Source organism: Athene cunicularia, assembly GCF_003259725.1.
Source record: "Athene cunicularia isolate RWA chromosome 6 unlocalized genomic scaffold, athCun1 chr6_part2, whole genome shotgun sequence".
NCBI lineage: Eukaryota > Metazoa > Chordata > Aves > Strigiformes > Strigidae > Athene > Athene cunicularia.
In genome coordinates, this window is record NW_020799106.1 from 3529314 (window position 1) to 3554467 (window position 25154).

The following is a 25154-nucleotide window of genomic DNA, read 5'->3' on the forward strand; positions in this document are numbered from 1 at the left end:
GCTTTTCTGAGTCAATATTTTAAAGAAAATAATAAAAATAAATAAAGAAAAGGAACTTTTGCATTTGTTTCTCATGCGGTATTCCTTTTGTTTGGTAAAAAACTAAATTAAAACTTTACGTGAAATGATTTTAAGAAGCATATGTCATACATGAAATATGGAAAGTATGATATATGATAAACGTGAGCAAGCAAAGCAACTGAATCAGTTTTTACTCATGCACGGTATCTCATGTCAAAACGAGCACACAGATTAATACATTTTGTATGCTGTATTAAGCACAAGTATGTAAACCTTACAAAATCATTTCACAAGAGACCATTAAAAGAAGAGTACACTTTTTCTACAAGATGTAGTGTCTTGGTACCTTTTGAGGAGATTTCTTGTATCAGCTCAAAGACAGACCTGTTCAACTTTACATTTCTCAAAAGGTAACATTAGAAAAGCAGTCAAATAACAATATATTATGCAAAAACTTCCTGGCAAGGACAAACCTGTTAACTGTTAACCGTTCCCCAGAACACTCAGCTGATTCATTGGCATTTCGAACAAAATCACCACCAACAACATTTTGCATCACAGGAGGTACTCATGCCAGAAGACAGTATTTCTGGGAATCCCATTACAGCATACATATCCTCTGATACAGCAATAACATTCAGAAAGTTGACACTGAAAGTAACTTACAGGGCTTTTTTTTTTTTTTTTTTTTTTTTAGCTGGAGTTAGAACTCAAATATCCAAATAACTTATTCAACACACCTTTCCCTGAAGTTACACTAACAATTTGTCAAACCTACTTGATCTGTCTTATAGACAGATGGTAGCTTACAGTGAAAAAGCTTAAAAGGCTAATACTAAACTGTTAAAGCACATATACTCTTACAGAATAGTGAATATTCAGTATAGCACAGGTCCACATCCTGCAAGGAGAAATGTGCTGGTCCTACAGAAGCCAATCGAAGCCCAGCAGGTGACGTGGATGGCTGGTGATATTGCAGTATGAGAGCATTTAGGTTGAAGAGAGCTTGAATACTAGGCCTGACTGGCACAGCCTGTCAAGAAACATCCATTTTTTTCTTGCAATTTTATTTTTAAGCACAAACATCCTTCATCTTTCTCCCAAAGAAGAAAACATGGTGTACTTCATTAAATGAGCTAGACTTTATTATGAAGATTAATTAGCAGCAGCTGCTAACATTCACCAAAAGCTCAAACAGTCCCCAAGCCCAAGAAACAAACCCCAAAATCATTCTGAAAAGAATGACAAATCAACTTATTCAGCAGTTTGTGTTTGGAAATGTCTTTCCAGAGCCCCCACTGTGCTGTGATGAGCCAGTCTATCAAACTGGCTAGTGAGGCAATCAAACCATCAGGCTCCCCGCTCTTAATTGCTCTTTCTCCTGTTAAATCACAGATTCCGACATGTTTAAGATGCCTTTTCTGTGCTCCTCATTGCAGCTGAGAAGCAGAAGCAGTGCAAAGAAAATTGAGTAATTTACCAGTGTGTGCAGCTATGACATAACTCAAACAGCAGGAAACTGGGCAATTTGACTATTTTGAAATAGCAAAGAAATCCCCGCAACCATGAAAGACTTCAGAGTGGGATCATATTCTAAAGAGTGGTTTTATGCAACAGCCCTTTTTGGCTACTGGACACTCTTGGCCTTAGCAGTTTCCATCACTCTGCATCCAGTATTTTATCAGAAAACAGATGTTAGTTACTACCTTCTGTGCACCAAACTACATTTCCTTGCTCGCAGCTGGTAACTGAAAGCACTGAGTGAACCCAGAGAAGTGGCCCCCGCTCAGCCTTGCTCTTCAGCTGCAAGCAAACGGCCAGGAGCGAGCAGGTTTAACTCACTGCAGCGCTCCTCTTCTGTGGGATCTCACTGCTGGGAAGCGCCGAGGGGCCCTCTGGTCCCTCTCCCTGAGCAGGAGTAAGGGCAGGGATGCAGGGAAATATTCCATCTGCCTCACTCTCTCCTACACTGGCACAGGCAGAGGTGCAGAGGAAAAAAAAAAAAAAAATCTGTATCTGTGCACATGCACAAACGCATGAGCTTGTGTGAGTCAAAAGAACAACCCCTGCTGCTACCAAAAGTGCAGGAGCTGTGCCATCAAATTCACTGGAGATAGGTGAGAGGTTCATGGCTCCTACGGAATCACAGGAGCAGCCACCCTGCGGCGTGAAGCAGCCCCAGCAGCAGTCCCGGCTCTGTGCGGGGCAGCGTGCGCTCTGAGGAGCTCTGCCTCCCGGTCACAGCCGCCCTTGCACCCGCACGGGGCAGGTGGAAGGGGCGCTTGCTGACTACACGCTATGTGTGCGCAGGAGGTGGTTCCCGGGCTGCTGGCCAAACCACTATCTCCAATCTTTCCTGGCAAACATCATCAGTTTTGCACACCCTTTTTTGGGTAGCTCACAGCCTTAAGTAGTAACTACCGCCAAAAGGGATGGAATAATTCAAGAATGGGCAGGAACTTCTACTGTGTTAACCCATCTTTTTTTGAGTACCGCTCAAGTAGGTTTAAATTTCTTCCTCTCAAACTTTTTACAAATGAGACTTAATGGGCCTTTAGTGAATAAATAAGACTTTTTTTTTTTTTTTCCCCCCCAATGAGGCCTGAAAAATGAATTATAAACAATATACACAGTCGTCAAACTCCTTTCAAGCAACTTCCTTTTCCCTCTTTCTCAGCTCCCATCAAGCCTTTGACGATACCTTAACAGTCCATCAGGATGTCTCAGCAGATCTGATAGCTTCTTCAGATGTTATATGCTTGAAGTCTTCTTCCAGGCCTGAGAAGTGTAATATATTCTGGAGCACATCCGATCCAAAGAAGCCACAGATCTTATGGAATAATTAAACAGCAGCCATCCAGTGGGAGCTCCCAAGACCCGATGCAGTTTGTCTATGGATTTTACGGAATTCTATCAAAGGGTCTGTTGCAGGGTAGCAACTGAGAAGTCATGAGGGGAAAAAAAAAGGCAAGAAAAAGCCTGGGAATGGGGAAAAACAGCAGTCAACCTCAGCCAGGAGAGGTGAGGGAAGAAAAGCTAAGCCAAATACATTACTGTATTTAACAGGGGAGGAAAGAAATGCCACAGGTCTGGTCAAGGGTAACATAAGTTTAAGAGAAAGCAATGTGTGGTGCCAGGGAATAAAAAGCATCTGCAGGGAACGGAGGAAAAAGGGAAAGAGAGGAGAAAGAAGAGGGAAAATATATAATATGAGAGAGTCCATTTTGGCTAAGCATCCAAACGCTTAAGTGCTTATCTGAATGTTGCTCTCCAGCCTTCCTGAACTGTTGCATAACATTCCCTTCTACAGCATCTCTCTCTGATCTTCCAAAGGGAAGACAAACAGACTCTTTCAGAAAGCCATTTTCAATCCTCCTATTCTGAAGCTACATGTCATTTAAAAAAATTATTATATTTTACTTAACTAACATGTCCCTTGCCAGTCAGGATTCTTCAAGCTCTCACAACACAGAAGTTCACAGACCATCCAAGAGTTTTGTTTTAGATAGGTGGGTTTCGGGTTGTTGTTTTTTTTTTTTCTTTTTCCTTTTTTTTTTTTCCAGAGTGACACCAAATACAACGTTTATAGAAAAAATGTCTCTTCTTATGAAAAATCACATATATACGGTTTAGTATTTTGGTAAGAGCAACTCACTCATTCCAGGCTCAGTCAGATAGCTGTAGCGCTTACGTAAAGCAAGGGAGACAAAGTTCTGGCGCCGGTCAGCTTTCTCCGTCTGCAACAAAACAGAGTGTGTTCAGTGCCTTTAGTATCCCTGTCCCCCGTTTGAACAGAACAAGCACCAAACCTCAGCGTGACGGGCTGCGTTTTGTGGCACACATCCCCACGGGGCAGAACGGATGTTTCCGTCCAGCTTCGGGAAGGAATGCTGAAGCGAAATCTGGGCAAGCAGGCAGGGAATGGACAGAGCCGTCTCCATCCCTGTCTGTCACGTAATGAGGGTCGGGCACTGGGGAGCAGGGAGCGTGGCTACTGGAGGTGGCAGAAACTGCTGTGAATGACCACCCCTCTGGAGCAAGCAGGGGAGGGACTGCAACCCTAAGAGAGGACCCCACGGGTTCCATTCCAGCTCACAGCGTCTCTGCTTCTGAGGTAGAAGAGCTTAGGTAGCAGATGTAGCTCATGACCCTGCCTTAAGGCATCTCAATACTACATTATCCCGTTATCACTGAAACTGCTTCACAAGACTAGAAATGGTATCTGATTATTCATTCTCTGTAAAATAAACCACCTGTGGCTAGAAACAGGAGATCAACACAAAAGACTACAGATACAGACATAAAACATTCATAAGAGTACAACTTAGACCGATCAAATATTTCTCCCCAAAACTAATTTGTCCTGAAAGCACATGCACCACAATGTACACTGGCTTTAAAGTGAATACATTAAGGACAAAAAAGGCATGGGAGGGGATTTTTTTTTAATAGGCACAAAATGCAAAGATGCAGATTAGAAAGCAGACTACTACTGTTAACTAATAAATTGCATCATAAGTCACTGTGCTCAGTGGCATAGCTGCTAGCGTGATGACTTAAATATTAAAAGCCCTTCAGAGATCAGCTCACTTTACTATGTGGCCAAAAAGATGCTTTGTTTAGAAAGAAAACTATCTATGTAGTAGCTCGCTGGGAACAAATCATGTGGAGACAAAAATGATGTGGTGGTTATTATTATTTTTTAACATGTAAGGAGTGTTTTGGTTTGGTTTTTTTTTTTCTTTATTATTATTTTAATCAGCAGGTGACTACTGTTATTTATTTGTCACCGGGAAGAGAAGAAAACTTCGCTGCTAGGTAAATCTGTGTAGTTTCTTTTATAAAGTGATCTCACTTATTACTACCTCCAATGAGTAAAACCCACTCAGTTTCCTGACCATCTAATGTTGCAGTTTCCAGCAAACAGTGGATTTTTAAGCCGCAAATATCTGAGGTTTATTTGAAAATAGATTTGCACACAACGTTTAGGAATTGCTCTTGGCTATTTTTTGCTTTTTCAGAAGAATCCAGTTTATTTTCAGGAGTAAAATATTACAGGCCACTATCGTGGCCTCAGCAATACTTCTTTCCTTCTCAGAAATACAAGTTAACGAAGCACTGGCAGTATTACTCCAAGAGGTAAAATCATATCCACTAAACCCTTCTTGATTTTGCCAAAAATGGATTCGGTCTGAAATTCATAATTATATCCTTTTTCAGAAGAAAATGAGTTAAAATTTTAGACTGCTATTATTCAATCCTTGGTTTAATTTCATAATATATAATGACGGTTTTTTCCACATTTGTGCACCGCTACTGTTTTGCAACAGACTATCCGATGTTGAGGGTATGGTTATTCTATAGGTATCATTTCAATGCCATAGTTAAAAATAGTTGTTTGGTTTTTCTATAACATATTACTTTTCTTCACTAAATCTGAAGGAAATAAAAACAGAAGACAGTGTTTATATTACCTCATCATCTTGATCTGACTCTGTTTCCTTTTGGTTCCAAGATGCATTGCAGAGACAAGGAATATTATAATGGACAGCAGGGAAAAGAATATCAGGATATGAAAAGGACCAAATTGGGAGCACAAAATGCAAGCTGATTTATAAGGCAAAGCAAATCCAAAATGTCAACACAAAAGAAAAAAAAATAAATCTTACACCCAATGCAAATCAACACGTGACATTACTGAAAGCATAAACCTATGACTTGCAGGCTGAAGCATGAGCTGTAAACAGAATCATAAAAATTACAGGAACTTGACACCACAGTAACAAGAGACTAAAAGCTTTCTACATACAGGAAACCAATAAAACATAAATTTAAAAAGCCTTTATCATATTCCAAAGCATTCTCATTACTGCCATTTCACAGGGTTTCTTTATCACTAGCAGGAGGAAAAAAAAAAAAAAAAAAAAAAAAAAAGACAAAAACTAAAGGAGTAAAAATAAAACCAAACCAACCCTAAAGAAAATGTTTACTTTTCCTAACAAATACCTTTTTGTGTGCTGGCAGAGTGATATTCAAGTTGCATACAGCTGTCTGTGGCAGTCCTTTTGTAGTCTTTGGTTCTTTCAAAAATGATAATCGACCACAAGGTTCCTGGCTGGTATCTCTTACCTAGAAAAGAGACGCTGGTATAGTGTAGTAATACGTAGTAATTCAGATACCCGGAGGAGGTCTCTGGAGAGTTTCTCGGAGGTTCTTTCCACGAGAAGCTATCTACTGGGTAAAGACCAAAGTTACTGAGCTGCAGCTCAGACTTAGGTGCTGAAGGAGACAAGGTGTTACCCTAAAAGAGATCAGCCTGATGCTCTCTGATGGTAAATCCACGCAAGACATTGACTAAGTCCAACCAGACAGTTTCATACTGGGATATTACTGAGAAGACATTTTCTGCCCACCTTCTTTTTTTTTTTTTTTTTTTCTGCCATGTTTTGCACTTGCGCTCACCAAAATGTTAAAAAGCTTCTTTTGCACAGCCTCTATGGTAAGGCCAAGGGAAGGGAGCATCCATTCATGGGAATTTAGAGATGAACAGTCTGTGCACTCTTTTTGGAGGCTGTTCTGCTGTTCAGTGTCTTACTGAAAGCATCTCCTCTGGGAAACAGGGATCTACCGGTAATATTCTGGAGGTTTAACTTGAGATATAGTTTTAATAAAAGGCTGTGAATCCTTATCATGGGTATTTTGGTCCCAGCTCTGCCAGCAGCTCTTTTGTGGCTTCAAGCAAAGCACCCTCTCCATGTTATTCACATATTAAACAGTGACACTTACATCCTTGGGGCAAGTTAGTTCTATCAGCCTGAAAAGTGTTATCACTAGGGGGTGGAAAAAAAAAAATCAGCAGAATTATTTGGCTTGTTTTGCTTTTACCTTGATAGAGAATGGCAGTCTATTTTCTTTGAAGGCATAAAAATTAAAAACAAGCTGCTGTCCTCCTTTAGTCAAAGGGGCCAGATTTCCATAGCAATCAACGTAAATAGGTTTTCCTTCCAGGACCTATCAAAGCAACAAATAAAAGTCAATAAACCCCCTTTCGATAGTAGATCCATGCACATAAGTATATAATGATTTCCCCGATCACAGTTCCTCAGTTTAGCCCAAGTCTCCACTCAGATTAAATTCAACAACAAACTACAAGGTCACTGTTCATGATGGCAAGGTATTACGAGTGCAGGCAGACTGGGAAACCGTGAGCTACGCGAATGGCTTTCCTGAAGTAAAAATGCGTAGATTTTCTTCAAGAAACAGTGTGTTGGTGGCTACGTATCCCCCACAAACCAGCTGTACTCATCACTGTGTGTCTGAGAGGCCAATGGGAAGGAATTCCAGCCAGCTGTCCTCAAAGCCCAACCAGGGCTATGCGGCAGCAGCATGTGCAAAACCCACTGCAGGCTGGCACGGGGCATCCATCTCGAGACAGGCCCCCGTGCTCCCCCCACCTTGCCCTTTTTTAGCCTCCTTTCAAGTCATTTTTGACACAGCCTTGCCGTGAACATTTGTTCAACTGGGCTTGGAGTGGCTTTTGCAGGACCTGTTGCCACGTGGCAAACGCTTTGTCCGTTTACAAAGAGGAAGCTGGCCGTAAGAAACGTACCTCGATGTCTTTGCTTCTTGCAACTTCTTCAAAGTTCTCTTGCTGCTCCAAAGTTTTGTCCACTTTGTCATCAGTCATGCAGAAGCAACGCAAATTGGATTCCACAGGGTCATTCATCTTGGCAAATATCACAAACTTTGCCATATAAGGAACGCATATTAATTCTCTATAAAGTTGTGTTGCCAGCCCAACGGTCTCTAGTACTTGATGGCAGTCCGCGAGCCAAAATCTGAGTGGGAAAAAGCAAACCATTAAATCAACTTTTTATGATGCTCAAACATTGCTTAAGCCTTTAAAGAGAAAACACGTCCTGTGATCCTTGGCCACTTTGCATATGTACTGTCCTTGCAGGTTTCCCAAAGCTGTAATTTTCCTTCTACTTTCAGTGGAGCTTTAATGATCCAAAAATGGAAATACCTGGTAATGAAATGTTGATATACTTATGTGACCCTCCTCACATGGGCATCTCATAAAACTGTCTTTTTAAGCCTCATTTGAAGCCAACGTGAGGAAATTGAATTTCTTGTGACCACACAGCACGCATATTGTAATGTGCTGACGTTTCACTGTACGTTTGATTTGCTAAAACAACCTCCTTTATAACACATACACACAGCAAAAATCACATCTCCCAGATAGGTTGAAAGCAAATACGCCCATAGTGAATTTTCCCAAAGAGACAGATTTTATACTGTTATTTTTCTCATCTTATGATTAAGAGTTTGATCACAATTTTGATACAAGTTATAAACGTTTTCATTTGTAGTTTGTATGAGTCTTTCCCACCATACTTCAGCCCTGATCTATTTGGTTCTTTCAGCAATTCTCTCTCTTTATAAAGCTTTTTATAGGTGCGAATGTTACGTACTGAAAGATAAACTCTTTACCTGGCATAACATGAATTTTCTCCACTAGGCTGCATGATTTGTACACAACCTGTTGAATGCCTCCAAACAGCATGTAAGTCCACTAAGTCCATCAAAGTTTATTTCAAACCATGATTTTTTGGCAAATGAGAACAATTTTACATAAATTTCAACTAAGAAGGCCACAGACGGAAAATGAAAGTCTTTAACTTTTTAAGCAAGTATGTTTTTGTGAAGCCTTCTCATTTTTTTTAATTGAATGATCATTTTCAACCGCCCTTTCTGTTGCAGAAAAACAAACTCCCGCACGGTACCACAGAGAAGCACCACGTGTAATTGCCAGGAGACATCGCTGCATTAGAAAAGGCCAAGACAAAGCTTCATGTGCAACCCTGGGTGTGTGAGATGCTGATACTTGGTGACAAAGAAGCATCTGCTCTGTTACTGCTCCATCAGTCTTGCAAAAGTCTTACAGAAAGTCAAAAAGCCACCCTGCAACTACGCACTTTGTTAAATCAAGGGAAACTACTCCACAGGTGCATTTGGCCAGCTCTGTTCCCATACCTGGCTGACACATTGGTTGTGAACGAGACACAGTCATTTGAAAACGTCAGCGGAGTGGTGCCTGTGATATCCTCCCACTGTGCGGGCGAAGTGCCTCCTGCATAGACACAAACCATGGAGATTTTCTTTCAAACACAAAGCATATACGGACTATGTAAGAATATCTCTACCTTAAGTTATTTTGCTTCACATATAAAGAGAGAACCAAGACAATAACATTCTCCAACAGCTGGCCTACTGTTACATATCACATCACACGTTACACACCAGAAAACAATGCTGATGTAAGCAAAGTTACATACCTACAAGTCAACAGCAACCCCCTCCCCTGATGTCAGCTGGGACAGAATTATTTCTGCAAACGACTTTTGCTGACAACCACGTCTAATAGCCAAGGCTGAAATTCTTCATACCGACTAAATATAAACCAGCACTTAATATCTGTGGGCAGAGTTCTTTTACAATGACACGAGGCCAGATTCAAAGCCCAGGGAACTGGGGGAGCCTTTCAGACGACCTCGGGGAGAATGGATGTGAACTCTGCTGGGCCAGTGTTCCCTCCCAGGAAAGCACGAGCTGTACAGGTCTGCGAGCGAGCACAGACTCATTGCTGGCACACAAACCTTGGCAAAGAGCATGATTTTCTCTAACCTGTAATGCTACATAAAAGTCGAAGGCTGGGAGTCGTGTCTCCTTTGTACCCATTGGTTACACCTTCTCCCGATGGAGGCGGCACAGGAATTGTCATGGTTATCGGCTTATGAAACTTTCTTCTTCTTGGCTCCACAGTGACAATGGGACTGAAAGTTGCTTTGTTTCCAAGGATTTTTTTAACAATCTCCTCTGGAACTGGTTGAGCCTGTCAACACAGGTAAAATATTTAAACTAGAGTTACAAATAGGTTGTAGACATGCAGAACTATTTTCCAAAAGATAATCCCATTTTCCCTTTTATTTTTCTGTGGAATTTTGTTTCTTATCTTTTCCCCAAGCAGCCTCCTATAGCTCTCGAGGGCGATTATTAGTACAACTCATGCTCAGTATTTTTCTCAACAACCCACTTACGATTTCCTAATGGCTAACTTGCAGAGCAAAACTATAAATCTCAGAAGGTTGCCTGCAGTATTTGCTGAGAGCTTTTCAGAGCGTTTGGTTTTGTTTTTACTTTACAGTGGTGGGTGATATTAAATAGAATTTCAAAATGCAAAAAGAGGCCTACTTTGCACCGCCGTGGAGATGCTGAGCAATTCTGACATCTCTGCCAAACACCAATCTGTGCTCCTGAGGAATTCTCTATACTCCAACTCATCTCTGTACTCAGCCCTTCCTATGCTGTTCCACTACTGACTATTGGGTCAAATTCATACAGAATGCATTAAACCCTAGAAGAGCTATAAGCAAATTTCTGACTTTCTATCTCAGTTTTGTGACTTGAAAGGTTTTCTAACTTTGTATGGGAAGAAAGGAAAAATAGACAACACGGGAAGAAATGCAACAGAATTTTTATAGTTTTTGCTACCCAATACCTGAACTCAGAAGTGACATTTTACGGGAAATGGGATTTTGCATTCATTTGCCTTTTTTTTTTTTTTAAACTTTCAAGTCTGTTTTAATCAGGCTGACCTGTGACTCGCTGCATTATTCAAAGGGCACAATGTATTGATATACATAGAATATGTACCTACATGGCAAACTCAGCAGTCACAACACTGCACGTGGAAACATCACGTTTCCTTCACACCAGAATGCTCTGCAAAGGTAGCTGTATAACCATAGTAGCAGAGCTTCTATTTTCTCAAGATTAATCATCTTTAGATGTGAAATATCATTAACAGAAATGTTCCAGTGTAAATTCCCAGCACTGGCATCCAAAGCAGCATCCCTATTTCATGAACTCGTCAGACTGGTTAAGTTATTAAGCAATTTTAAGTGATAATTAACAGAACTCAAAGAAAAAGATACCTCCTGTGGAATATTTCTCTGTTTTCTGAGCAGTTTGTTTAAGGAGAGTTTAAGCTATTTGCTTTTCCCACATTCCACCTAGTGCTAGAAACACCAATGGTGAATGTCCTAAGCTACAACAGAGGTACAAGGGAGGTCACTGACCCAGTAGCTGCATGAAATCCTTACCAAACACATTTCTATGGCAAAGGGCAGCCCAGTGACATCAATCCCAAGCCGCTGCTTTGCTGCAGGAGGGCGGCAGTGGCTGTGCAGCTCGCAGCTGCTGGCAGCCACGGCCAACGGGGAGATGGCAGACAGTATCACCGAGGCTGTGGTGGCTCCAGGTCTTTGCTTTTCCCCCTGTTCTTCAGATGCTAAGCAATACCTGAGACAATGCTAAAAGGGGGAGCTGGGCTTTTACCACGGGGAGGAGGACTGTGCATCACCTGCACCAGGGGGGCCCTGGGAGGCAGAGAGCCAGCCCAGGCAGACACATCCCAATTCAGATGCCGGGTGCGAGCGCTCCCCACCTCGCACCCCACTACACGGAGCACCAGGCTCCTTAGCTGTAAGCCTCATGCATTAAGACTAACGATGTGCTTGTACCTGGAGCCCCACACGGATTCTTTTGGTTAGAGCACCCTCAGGGAAGGAGGCCTGGACGCGTGGCACCGTCGTGCTGCTCAGCACCCCGCCCTCCGGGCCAATTTGGTTACTCTCCTGCTTGATTCGTGAAACCACCGCAAAGTACTGAGGGAAATCCTTTGTGACGATCCTGCAGATACGTTTCTTCTCCAGCTCCTCAACGCTGTCCAGCTCTGGTGGGAGAAGAAAGTTAAAACATTCAGGTATTACCTGCCCAGGTTCATGCCAAACACAGCTGTGAGTGGGAAGTTTTGAATATGCCTTAAAATGCTTGAAGAAGACTTTTTTTTTATTTACTAAAGGAGAAAAAAAAATATCCAGTGCTATTAATTATTAAGTTTTGGGTTGCTTTGTGAACTTCTGCATAAATCTTGACAATGAGGGCCAAGAGCACTCACAGATCTGGACAGGACACCCAGATCTGCCCAGACACCCAAGCACGACGGTGTGACAGTCTCTGCAGCAGCGGCTGCCATAGGATGGCAGGTTTGTCACACAGCATGGAAATCCAAGGAGGTCTGAAGGAGATGGTCAAGCTTTCCTCCCTCATCTGGATCTAGTAGCACACAAGTGCCCTGATCTTCCTGCGTGTCCTTCAAAATTTCCAGCCTCTTCCCTCACACAGCTCTGACATGCAGAAAACCAAAGGAAATCACAGTCAGTTCATGAACTATCTAACTTCACGCCAAGTGTGCGATCCAGGGTTTGCCCAGCTAAGGCATCCACATAATCCTGAGCAGACACTGAGCTCTCCAGCAAACTGGGTATGACAGAGCTCTGTCTGCCAGCACTACCAGTAAAACCACAGCCCGGATCCCTGCCCACATCAGCCATGTGGGTACCCGCCCCAAAATAATGGTACTGTGCTCCTCGGTTCCTAGAGAAACTTAATGCATCCTCAGAGTCAACTGGAACAAAACCAGATCATCAACCATTAGTGCTCTTGGCCACATTCCCAGCTCATAGGGTCACCAGGGCTCAGAAAGGTGCATGAAGTACCTACTCATATTAACATTAATTAAGTAGATGACATAAGACATATACGCATTGAGGAAAACTGTGATATGTCATAAATATATCTAATTTACTAATACAAATATAACTAATGTCACAAAAATAACTAATAACTATGCAACTACATGTGTGTGTGTATATGCATTAGTGAAATCCCTGGGATATAAACACTAATGGAGATAATTACACCATTGTCATGCCTTTCTCCTGTAATCTCCCGCACTCAGATTTTTTAGCTACTGTAACTGGGTTTCATTCCAGCACTCCACAAGTTTCCACTCTTATTTTCCTCCTTGAAAAGGGCACCACATTCCTAAAGAAGGAAGTTTGTTCCTCAAAAGATGACATTTCTATCAGCTGCAGTCAGAGAAAGCAGGAGGACCAGAAATGGTACCAAGACAAAAGACACTTGGAAAATTCTTTACTTTACGTGACTGAGACATTTTCCTCCTCTGAACATGTAAGCTCAATTACAGTTCCAAAAGAATTAGAATATAAATTTGGTAAAATGTCAGTTTTCCATTTTTAAACTTTCAGCAGGTAATTTGGATTAATTGCACACTGTTGCTGTGGATCATATGTACCTACCAGAAGAGGATAATTTCTTATCACAATGTCAGCTTCCATTTACTTTGACTCAGAGATTGATATCTGAAGCCCTCTAATGAATTATGCATTCTGCCTGAAGCCTCTGGAAGCAATGGCTTGTGCAGGAGGCAAACTGGATTCTTAAACTCCCAGGCAGGTATAATCTCAACTGGTAAATCCTTTGCATTCTCCTGTTTGTTGCGAGAGACTAAACCCATTGTAAAATGCTCACAGAGATGAAGGATAATTAAAATTCTCCTGAAGTAGAAAATTAGTGTTTCATATAATATTTCAAAATCCTTTGAGCCTGGCAGGTGCTCTCCTGGTGAAGAGGAAGAAGACGTGAAGATCAGAGTGGCAGAACAAGAGTCAGGCATGGAGAGCAGTTGGACTATATATAGTGAGGTTATGTTTGGATAATACATATGTAAGCTTCTAAGTGAAGTTGCCCTCTAACAGAAAAAAAAAAAAAAAAAAGATGATGAGCAATCAAACAACCTCTGTGACTGCCACGAGAAATGCAGCGTTAGCATGACAGAACTAATGAAACAGGGAAAACTAGTCCTGGGAGAGGTCACGTTTCCCGAACACACCTCATGCATTTTAACAGAAATCATCATCACTATTTTTCCTCAGTTGCTGATGCTTCATTCCTACGCAATATGTTTCAGTTAAAAACCTCGAAGGCTTTTTTATTTGTTTGGTTGGGTTTTGGCGGAGGGTGGGTTTAACCACAAACAAGTATGCTATACACCTCATCTTACAGGTAGGGATGGCAAAGCAGAGAGAGGGAATGCAGAAAGGTGAGTGCGGAACTGGGGATTATCTCTCGATGTCACCGTCTCCCAGGGTTGTGCTAACAGCCCACACACCACCTATGACCATCAATTTTTAGTAAATCAAGAGGAAGGTATTGTGAATACTGAATACTCTGTGCGTATGTGCCCTCCCCTGCCACCCAAGGGTAAGGTACGCTTATCCTAAGGTGGTTGGTCAGAGTGATGGAGGAGCAATGAGATGGAGAGGAGGAAAGGAGGGAGGAAAGGAAGATCACTCCTCCCCGACCTCTAGTTCATGCTGCCACACGAGCATTACATTGCGGTTCCTGGAGAAGAGAAACCCAGCCACGTCCTCCAAGGTCGGAGAGGGACCTCAGGTAGGGTGGCTCAGGTCAAGGAAAGCAATCACACCAGTTTTGTCAGGTGAGAGGCAGTTGTGGATCACAGAATCGCCTAGGTTGGAAAAGACCTTGAAGATCACCCAGTCCAACCATCAACCCAACACTGACCGTTCCCAACTCCCCCAGATCCCTCAGCGCTGGCTCAGCCCGACTCTTCAAGCCCTCCAGGGATGGGGACTCCCCCCCTGCCCTGGGCAGCCCATTCCAACACCCAACAGCCCCTTCTGCACAGAAATCCTTCCTAATATCCAGTCTAAACCTGCCCTGGTGCAACTCGAGGCCATTCCCTCTTGTCCTGTCACTTATTACTTGGTTAAAGAGACTCATCCCCAGTTCTCTGCAACCTCCATCGCCCCATGTCTAATACCTTTCATTTTTTACTTTCAGATAAAGTAACACAGAGCAAATGTCTGCTGACTGGAAACGGAATAAAGAGGAATCACAAAACACCTGGTTGTTTCATGAGCTTCAAGGTCTCTTTGTATGATCCAGTATCCTATTTCCCTTACCAGGGCCTTAAGAGAGTTTTGCTAGCACTGGAAAACCGAATCTCACCTGTACTTAGCAGACTGAAGAGCTCCCTGCCTTTTGCAACCCTCCTGCAGTAGAGGCTAGAGCAGAGCTGGCCTTGGCACCCTGCAGAGACTGAAGGTGGGACAAGCACAGGACAGCAGGCTCCTCCATACAGAGATGTGCCCGCGAAGAAGCTGTTGCACTAAAAGTGGGGCACCCAGGAGGCAGCGCTCGCACGGAGGAAGGTACAGGAGATGGATGGAGGCAGAAAGAACACATGGCAAGGGGCAAGGAGAAGCTGACGACTGTGAGACTTGTCTTAAAAATGCTGGTAAACGACTCCCCTCCCTTCAGTATTTCACATCTGTAACTAGATGCTCCCAGTGTCACAAGGTCTCATCCTCAAATAAGGCAATGTCCTTTATGTGTTCTTTTGTCTATTTTTACATAGTCTCTTATCTTGCCATTCACAACACAAAGTTTAACGGGAATAAGTTTAAAAAAATTTTCTTGGAAATGTGGCAAAACTACTGCAGAGTGATTTATGGTGGTATTTTAAGCTTAAAGCATAAACAAGGTCCCACTCCGGTTTAATCTGTAGATTCAGAGAAGTAGTTATGTAAAAACCCTGCTTCCCATCTGAAACTACAGCTGCAAGAATACTGCAGCCACAAACATTTGCCTTTCTTGGCCCACTCGCTTGTTTGCAAATGCCCGTCACAAGATTAGCTGCCCCAGTGTGAGCATTTATGCCCACAATTTGTCTACAGGTACCTATAAAGAGTGCAGGAACATAAAAAGCAAACACAAGTTAAATCTGGAAGGAGCCTGGCTGAAAATGTAACCTAATTACCAACTACAAAACAGACAGCTTCTTACTAAAAAAAAAAATATTTTTTTTTTTTTTAAATTTTTACTTGATTCAAGTTTAAATAAATGTAACATGGCCAAGAACTGTGAACTGCTGCCTTTGTGTTTGGAACCAAACTCCTCCTCTTCCTAAAAATGCCAAGTTCCCAATATTCTCTCAGCCTTAGATTTGTACAGCACCATCTTTAGCAACTATTTATGTAGAAACCTGACGCATCAAAGAAAAACTGACTCTCTACATCCCAGTTCATTGTTCTTTCATGTTAACAAAAGCAAAGTTCTGCTATTATTTAATCCTGCCTTTAGTGCCCTGACATGTTGCATCCTGCTCTGGATTATTTTGAGCCTGAGATGAGGTTTTCCAGCAGATGGTGCTGCTTCCAGTAAAGAACAGGCAGGTTTTCAGCAGTCCCCACGGAGGTGAGGAGCAAAGATATCCTCGCTCTCATCCCTCCTAGCTAAGGTGAAGAGCAAAACAGGAAAAACTGCATCCTTAAAAATTCAGCATATTATGGAGCTGGCAATAAAAGCCTGCTTGCCTTCCTTCTCTACAGAGATAGGAAAGAACTGGTGAATCACAGCAGGTCTAACACAGAACGGACTGGCTGCTTTTAACAGAAAACCAGGCACTCCTGCTGCATGTCGTGGCACTGAGAGATGGCGGTGCAGCTGAATTTTCTTGCAAAGAGACTAAACTCCTGGAAATGACTGACTATGCGGCTGCTTTTTCTTTAAATTAAAGATTGCTTCTGCCTCCAGAGTTCAGACCTTGAAAAAAACTTTGTCCAAAGTTCCGGCTTCTGAGATGCAAGATACTTCCTTCAGAGCCGAGTCTAACTGTGGTATTTTGTGACAAACCAGTAAAAGCTCAGATGAAAAAAACCCAACCTGCTCTCAATTCTACAAATTTGCAATTTTCTGTTACTGCTTGGAAAACCTTTCACACAGAAAACGTGTCATTTAACTGGAGTTTTATCAAGACGCTTGTACTATTTTGATGTAGGGGTTTTTTTGTTTGTTTGCTTTCCTAACTAGAGAAGGAATAAGCTAAACTGAGCGGAACAAATAATCAACACAATGCTCTGGGTGTGTCTGCAGTATTTTTTCTCCTTTCCCTCTCATAAATAATTGCCTGGATTGGTAAAAGGCATTTCTGTGGCTTGGCTTTTAAGGTGCCAAATAATTTCACTCTAAGGGAATAGTCCAGTGTCCATCATATTTCTGTGATTCTGAGCAGCTGTACATGTACCCACTAGCCTTAAACAGCAAGTCCCCAGAAGGGAAGAGCCACCTGCAACCCTCAGTAGATCAGAAAGTTGTCCTGTGGCTCCAAATTGCGAAGCTTATTATTTTAGTCTCTAAGTGCTGAGGGTTTCACGCCCACCTCTCTCCAAGTATTTTTCTTTATTGAGCACTCTTCTCTGTAAAATGTGAATTTATTCACACGGCACCTCTGGAGAGCTCCTTCATAAGTGATCCAAGTCGGAGCACTTTAGAACAGTGGTTTTGTGTCCTGATTTCCTATCCCAAATTTGAACTAAACTCCGTTTGGAAAGCACGTAAAGCATCATTTGCTGATTAGTTCTGACTACCTCACCACTAACAAGGCACCAATACTTCACCCGCGTGCCAAATCATTACTTCCTATCTCACGCTAGTGCACAGAGAAGGAGGATGGCCGTGAGACTTTTCTTTCAGAAAGGCTGCAACTACTGCCTTTGAGCCTGAAGCAATTATTCCCCAAGCAATACTATTCTGGGCCATGCTCACTACCCTTCTGTGATGAGGTTTATTCCATTTTTTCAAACCCACTGACTCAACATTCGCAGGGTTTGCACACTACGGCTTGATTTGTTCTATTATATTTATTTCTAAATAAATAGCTACAATAGGTCATCATATAACAAGCAGATCTTTGCCGTGCTCTGTATTTTTACAAGCTCGTGTGCTGTTCAAGTACTTTGATGTGAAAATACTACACAAGCCCATTCTGCCGTTCCCAGAAAACTAGAAAATCTGTAAAAATGCTAAATCTCAAACGTCCAGGGAGCGCCTCACAGCCGCAGTACCCTCCCTTCCATGTTCCCAAAGCACGCTTTTCGCTGAGGCTGCCCTCTTCAAACAAGGAGGGGCCAAGATCAAAGGCAGAGCCTGCTCCCAGATCCCTCTCATAGCTGCCATCCACAGCCCGATCACTTGCTTCAATTGCTTTTGCTGATAATGAAAGAAATTTCCTGCAGCTTGTACCCCACCACGCTGTGACTTTCTGTAGGAGGTTATCCAGAGAAAATCCTGTGGATAAACCCTTGCAGAAAACCAAAGCCCAAACACAAGCCATTTCATTCACACTCAAATGCAAAGAGCTCGAGCAATGGTTTATCAGCACAAGTATCGAAAAATACTTGCTAGGAAAAGAAAGCAGTGGTGCCAGGGGATCACTGCAGCCCCAGCCTGCCTTGGCCCATGATGTGGCCGCAGGGACCATCTGTCGCAGCATCTTCTGATGAATTGTGTGCAGCTGAGTCCTCTCACCTTGAGGGGCTCTCCTATAAACAGCAACATCCAAGCAGAACAAGAGAGCCAGACTTCCCAGATGGACACGAGGAAGGCAGGTTGTGTACGTGGGGGAGGAAACCTTTAAATACACGTTGCAAAGAAGAATGGTCTATGGGCTGAGGGCCGCGTCTGTGGGCACGTCTAACGTAACCGGTATTTACACTGCTTTGGAACGACCTTCACGTGGCCCTGCCTGAGCAGCAGAAACACCCTCACCTCCAGCTGGGATGTTATTCTCAACTTCATGCTGTAAAGCAACCAGGCTTAAGCTTGGCAAGACTCCTGACCAAAACTCACCGCCCTCCTTTCAGGATGTCTCCAGGCCACTGCTGAACAATTTCTCTTCACACTTTTTCCATTAGCTTAACGTGTAACACACACTATTCCCCAAAGCCAGATATCCCCTGCACTGTTTTTTTTTCAGGTTGCTTTACTTTGCCCATGTTAGCACGCCCGCACAAAGGTAAGGCTTGCTAAAGCTTTGAGGAAACGTTTACCTTCATCCATGCCATTGAGTATTTCGGTTAAGTCTTCGTGTTTGCTGTCATACTGGTGCTCCTTCCACGTTTCACCATTTTCACTTCGAAGCACGATTAGTTCTCTTTCCTTTCCTCGCATTGATCCAAAATGTGGGATTTCCACTATAACGGGGCTAGAGAAAAAGGAACCTTATTATTTTTAATCCCGTATCTCTTCGCTGCCCTTATTTTCCTATGGGTGTTAAGTCTTTAAGAAAACTACAGTCATTTTAAATAGTTAGCACTGTTATGGTAAAAATTTTTCTTAAATTAAAAGTTTTTTAAATTGCCAAAGCTGCACAATCCTTTATTATTTAAACGATAATTGATAACTTGAAAATATTCATGTATATAGCTCATTTTTAATGTAAATCTCCTGAAACAGCTGCCTACATGAAAAAATAGCAGCAACTTTTGCTGAGGAGAGTTGTCCCTGCTCATTTATCCCAGGATGTAGGTGACCCAACCTGCCTCCAGCACACACAGCACTGCTGACTGCTTGCTGGCACCAACACAGCCAAAATTCGGATTTGGCTCAAGGGATTTAAAGGGGCAAAGTCAGTTCAGAAACAGTCCAGCTATCCAAGTGCATGCAGCAGCTATTGGCTGCAGCAGAAACTGGGTATGCATGTGGGTTTTAAATTTCAAACTAAGTCCCGAACTTTGCAAAGCTCTCTCTGGCTCTCTGTTGATGCAGCTCCTATGAAATACAAGAGGTTGATTCTCATCAGCTTCCCTTTCTGGTTCTCATGCCCAAAATCACAGCTGTAGCATCCACACTGTAAACAGCACTGGGGAATGTTTAGATCGTTTCAGAATGAATTTCTCTGAGTTAAGCAACATCATGACCACATTTATATTAGTTACTGGCAAACATTTTTGTGGGGGGGAGGAAAGGGAATGAGAAGGTGGTTAATAATACACCTACGTCACCGGACAATGTGCCTTCAACAGAGGACTGCAAGTGCGTTACTCAACAGTTATCGTCAACAACCAACAGAAACCACCATTCACTTCATGTGCCATTCCTTAACAAAACAGACACTTTTGCCAAACACTTCACAGGCAGGGTATGCATTTTCAAGTATGCTAAGACAAACCGACTGAAATCACACAGTAAGTGAACAATTATGGATTATGCAGCTTTAAGACATTTAACAGACAGTATCATTATTTTCCTACAGAGGTTGTAAAGGATTTCACAGCTTTGTAGTAACTCGGTTAAAAGTAGCATCACATGATGGGAGAGTTACGCAGCACTGCTATGGGACTGTACACCTGCAAGGTGTTGGGTGCATTAACCAATCAATTACTGGGGCACAGAATCACAACAGCCGTCATTAGGGAAAACACAAAGTAGCTGGAAGTCCATTTTTCACATTAAATACCATGGGAGAATAGTTAGATAGTATTTTTTGCACAAAACCAGAACAAGACTGTTTAATTAATACGTATTTTTGATGCTTTTAAGAACACCCAGGCCATTACTCTAATCTCAAGTGCTTTAACAATAGGAATGTAGCTGCTGTCTCCCATTGTGTGCAGCAAGTAAATACCAAAAAATTCAAATTCGTTGCTTAAGATATTTACTCTCTAGTTTGAAAAAGAGTACAAACCGAAAACTAACACTATGGTACAATCTTTGCAGGCTAATATTTCAGATACTGTCTCTGTAAATATTTAGAAACCACACAGTTTTGTGCATGACATTTAACGAGAATACTCAGTGAGAAGGTATTGAACAGGTTTGGAACACCAAACACTCACCAATATATTTTGAAAACCTAATGCAATAGATTTCACAATATGATTTGAAAACAACGGTCAAAAATATACGGAAACATTCTTACATTTTTAGACTCTACACTGCAGTTCCTTTGGGCAGCATACTAGGCTTTATAAATTTATTTTAACAAGATGCCTCTTGCAGGTTGAAAATATTAGTATTTCTCCAACCTTGTTGAATGAAGTCGTTCACTCAATGACACTTTTCCTAAACAATCTTTCACAGATAATAGACTTTATGCAATCACATTTTAGAAATGCTCTTCCCAAAACAGACTCACTCAAGGCCTGTAAATACCTTCTCTACCACAGGGTTGAACTTAAAGGACTGTCACTGTGTATTAAAATGTATTTGATGCAGTTGAAACACTTCAAATTTAAAAAATTACAAAAGCACAGAAGTTATGAAAGCAGAATGCTGGCAGTGAATTTGACATGCCTATAAGCACAAGGTAGTAGCAGAGCTATATTAAATCAAGCCACTATGATTTTCTTTCAGTGACATAAATCAACTGAAAGCTTCAGAAAACTTAAAAAAAAAATAAAATGGGAAGAACAAAAAATTAGAAACAAAAGATAAACTGTAGACATTCTGTATCTTTTCCGTACATATCCTACCCAATAAATTTTGTTCCTTGTGGACCAAGCTGCAGGATTCGGCTAACCATGCTCTCACCCTCATTTAGAGGGGGAGGAGTGTTAGGAAGATGCAGTTTACTGAATAACATCCATGCAGCAGGAAGAGAAACGAGAAGGGGAAATTAGGAACAAGCTGTCATTCCCGACAGAACCAGCAGTTTACACCAGGGTGCCACTCATGAAAATGAACAAAATTTATAATTAGGAAAAAAAGCGCCACATCATAGTGGATTGTTTCCCCTATTTTAAGCTTTAAAAAAAAAAAAAAAGCCAGTTCCTAGCATTGGTACTACTTGATGCTCTACGGTAAGTGCTCCGCCGTTGCTCTCAGTGCTTCACGAGTTGCTCCCAGCAACTCTGGCAGGAGCCGTGCACATGCCGTGGCATAGGGAACAGAGCTCAATATTTGGGTCCTTGTGGGCGACTTTAGGACACTTTTTTGTGACAGTGATGTTTCTCCAATACAGTATGAGCAAGAGCGTCAAAACATGTTCTGGGTGCGACTTCCCCTGACGTCAAAGGCAGGTAGCATGAGTAGGTGGGGGCAGGACCTGGCCTTTTCATGGCTTTCCTTACCTTCAGCTCCACCCTGCAGTCATCATAGAGGCAAAGTTCCCCTTAAAATACAAGGGTACTTTCTGGATGGAATGGCAGGTTGGCATTTTTTAATGTTTCAAGTTAAGTAGCCTATCTTACGTGCTCAAATGAGGTAGAGTTAATGTTCAACTACTTAGATCCACGGGATAAAGGAAATGAAAGATGCAACATGAGCATAAACAATGAAATTCGTAGAACAACTCACCCTAAAAATTGTGCCCCTGCTGGCCCCATTTCTACAAGTCTACTCGCTAATCCTTCTCCTTCAACCATCGGTGGTGGGCTGGCCAGTTTATGCCTCTTTACCAAGCGGCAGGTGATGCGGGTTGGTGCCGTACACTTGCGTGGTGGGATAATTATTCTCATTCCATGATGGCGACTACCTCTCATTGAACCCCCACGTGCATCAACCATAAAACTAACCAGGAAACTGTAGGAAAAAAGGAAACGCATCAATGAAAACGGCCACAAAACAAGCAGATCAGCAAAAGTCAACCGCCACAGCCTTTAAAACATTATTAGAAAAGTCCTCCCCATCCCAGCTAAACTAAAAACAATACAAAGATTCTTTTAAAACTTATACTTACATGTTAACTATTGGTTATCAAAAGCAGGAATTGCTAAAGGTCTAACAACATTATGGTGAGGCAAACAGGTGCTACTGAGTAATTTGGGTTAAAAGAGTGCACAAGTAGTGTATTAGTGGTGGTTTATTAGAATTTAAAACCATCCCTATGTTACTGTTAGCTCCACTGTCCATAAATAAGAGTAATTAGCCTCACATGCAGAAAGGAATCAGTGTAGAAAAAGGGGAATCAAAAATGTTTATTTTGGGGATCACAGTCTTCAAAACCTCCTCACAGTCTCCCTGGCAAACCCTCAGAGCGAGCGCTGACACCACGGGTGACAGTCAGGCCATGCCACTAAGGGCTTGCTTACACTGATGGGGAATGAGTGAGAACCCCGAGTGCATTACTTTCTCTGGGCTGCTGGCATTCTGGAGGAAATCATGCCATGACTCCTCTGCGGAGACGACATCCATTAGCAAAAACTGACATTAAAAGAAAAATCTCATTTGCCAGCATCATTCCAATGCATAACTATCCATTTAATAATAGAAGGGTAAGCAAAAATATTTGTAAGTGGTGAGTGGTAGATTTTAAAATAAAACCCTTTAGATCAGCCAGGGAATAATGAATATTAACAAGAATAATCATTAATAGCCCTGGTTTATTTCATTTATGGAATGCTGAGAAGCTCCACACGACAAGTATTATTGTCTTTAACAGAACAGTGACGGAAAAGTGGAGCCTCCTCCCAGTTCCAAACCCACTCTGCAGCAAAAAAAATTCCAATTTATAGGGATCAAAACCTAGAGCTTCCTGCAGAGCTAAACAGTTATGGGGGGTCTCCCCTGGTGCTTCAAAACACTTTCCCTTCTCCTCTGTACCATAAGCTGCTGAGAGAATAGCTTCAGGTAGGAGATGCAATCACAGGCTGGTATCTAGAGGGACATGAGTTACCAACTCAATCTTGATGCCAGCACGTTTTTTATTTGCTCCTGCTGTATGATACTCGGACGCTGCACAGCTGGCACATCTGCTGGATGCTTTCAGTATTTTCAAGGCTGTTGCCCAAACTTCCAGATCTGAACTAAACCTTCACATGACTAACAGGTGAATCCGTCCCATTTCCTGGTTCCCTGCTGTAGGCTGAACTGAGGGTAAGAGCCAATAATCCAGGGAGGTCATGAAGATTCTTTAAAGAAGCCCCCAAGTGCTCTGGACTATGAATGGGACTTTGTGTAAGACCGTTACATTTGCCTTTGAGACCAGCAGGAACAGCTGACGTGCACTGGCCAGGCCTGCAGATAAGCTGCATTCAGAAGTCTGGCTGACGTGGGTGGGAAAAATCTGCACAAAAGCAGGAGCGTAATCAAAATCTGGGTATTTAGCGGTCTGCAGGAGACAGGCAGGTAGGGACACAAGCTGTAAATATATAAAGCAGGATAGAAAGGTTGTCCAACTCAATTCCAGATAAAGAAATTGCTACGTTGCCTTTCTCCAATGCAAATTAAAATCCATCAGTAAAGACGAGGAGGTGAAACAGCTCTCTGAGATAACCATAACCCCGATTTATCATTTCTTGTACCCCAGACACTTTACGATACGAAGTAGGGAAGAAAATTCACAACGTTTCACAGCAGTTTTCATACAAATAAATTGTATCCACGTTTCTCTCCTAGATAAGCACACTGTACATAATAATTCCTCATATGGGGAATTGTTTCAGTGGGAAAGGACGTTTGCTGAATGGCTAACCAAACGCTTTCTTCAAATATTAGATTTATGTCAAAAACAATATGCTCGGAGTATATAAAATATTAATCTTAATATTTATAGAACACAAGATCTTGGATGTCTGTAAGCTCCGCTGACTGGAACACTTTTCTGTTTGCTAACAAAGGCTGTCCCAAGCAGAGACACCAGGTCTAGAGAGCCTGGACCTTTGGTTCCCTCTCCCGTCTGCTCACGGAGCACTCTGAGCCTGTCAGCACGTTTATCTTGCTTTTTCTCCCTGCAACTGCTCTATGTGGTGGGTGGTGAAGGCTGACGGTAGGAGGGAGATGTCACTGAGCGTGTGGAAGGGCAGGCCAACGGCTGGTCTCCACGGCTGGCAAAGAGCCAGCTCGTGACTTGCTGCAAAGAGAGTTCGAGACAATCCATTAAAATTTACTGTGAAGCAAAGTAAAATAGTAAAACAGGGACCCACAGCCCTTGGTCATGGAAGGGACAATACTGAAAGGAATCTGTTACAATTGGTGCTTTGGTGGCTTCAAAAACATGCGTGGTTTTTGCCTGCAGAGAAGATGGGGCCACTTCAGACTCCACAGAAGTTTGCAGGGCTGAGGGGTGGGTGGCTGGAGCACCCCTCCAGGGCTGGCGATGCAGCAGCTCCCTCCCGGGAGGCACATCTGGTCGGTCGGTGCCCCACGGAGCAACGGAGGAGCCTCCCGGGAGCTTGGCACGGCCAGGCCTGGCCTGATGGCTCGGTACGTAGCAACGTTTTGGAGAGCTGCCTATCATATACGTGATCACTAGCATGTTGAGTCAGTTCAGAATTAATAAAAAAAGGAGTTTCCATCCAATGCAAAAATGCCAAAGCTTGTACTCAAGATAAGATGTTGTCTCTGTATCCAAGCTATTTAAATGATGCAAGTCTGTAGGAGTGGATTGTCAAACATCT

At 42.5% G+C, this 25154-nt stretch overlaps 1 protein-coding gene across 24 annotated transcripts in view; it reads right to left on the reverse strand.

Annotated features, from left to right (window-relative positions):
- The window catches only part of ANK3 (ankyrin 3), a 308020-nt gene that overhangs the window by 35772 nt on the left and 247094 nt on the right, over positions 1 to 25154 (reverse strand). For 17 of the 24 annotated variants that reach the window (XM_026851817.1, XM_026851825.1, XM_026851824.1 and 14 more), the window contains 10 exons: positions 22114 to 22338; positions 18867 to 19021; positions 11610 to 11821; positions 9712 to 9919; positions 9061 to 9157; positions 7631 to 7859; positions 6907 to 7032; positions 6028 to 6150; positions 5496 to 5522; positions 3677 to 3758 (listed from right to left, as the gene is read on the reverse strand). In XM_026851817.1, coding sequence (XP_026707618.1) covers positions 3677 to 3758; positions 5496 to 5522; positions 6028 to 6150; positions 6907 to 7032; positions 7631 to 7859; positions 9061 to 9157; positions 9712 to 9919; positions 11610 to 11821; positions 18867 to 19021; positions 22114 to 22338 — 1484 coding nt within the window. The remainder of the gene's footprint in view (positions 1 to 3676; positions 3759 to 5495; positions 5523 to 6027; positions 6151 to 6906; positions 7033 to 7630; positions 7860 to 9060; positions 9158 to 9711; positions 9920 to 11609; positions 11822 to 18866; positions 19022 to 22113; positions 22339 to 25154) is intronic. The other 7 variants (XM_026851829.1, XM_026851827.1, XM_026851820.1 and 4 more) reach the window with 1 other exon arrangement.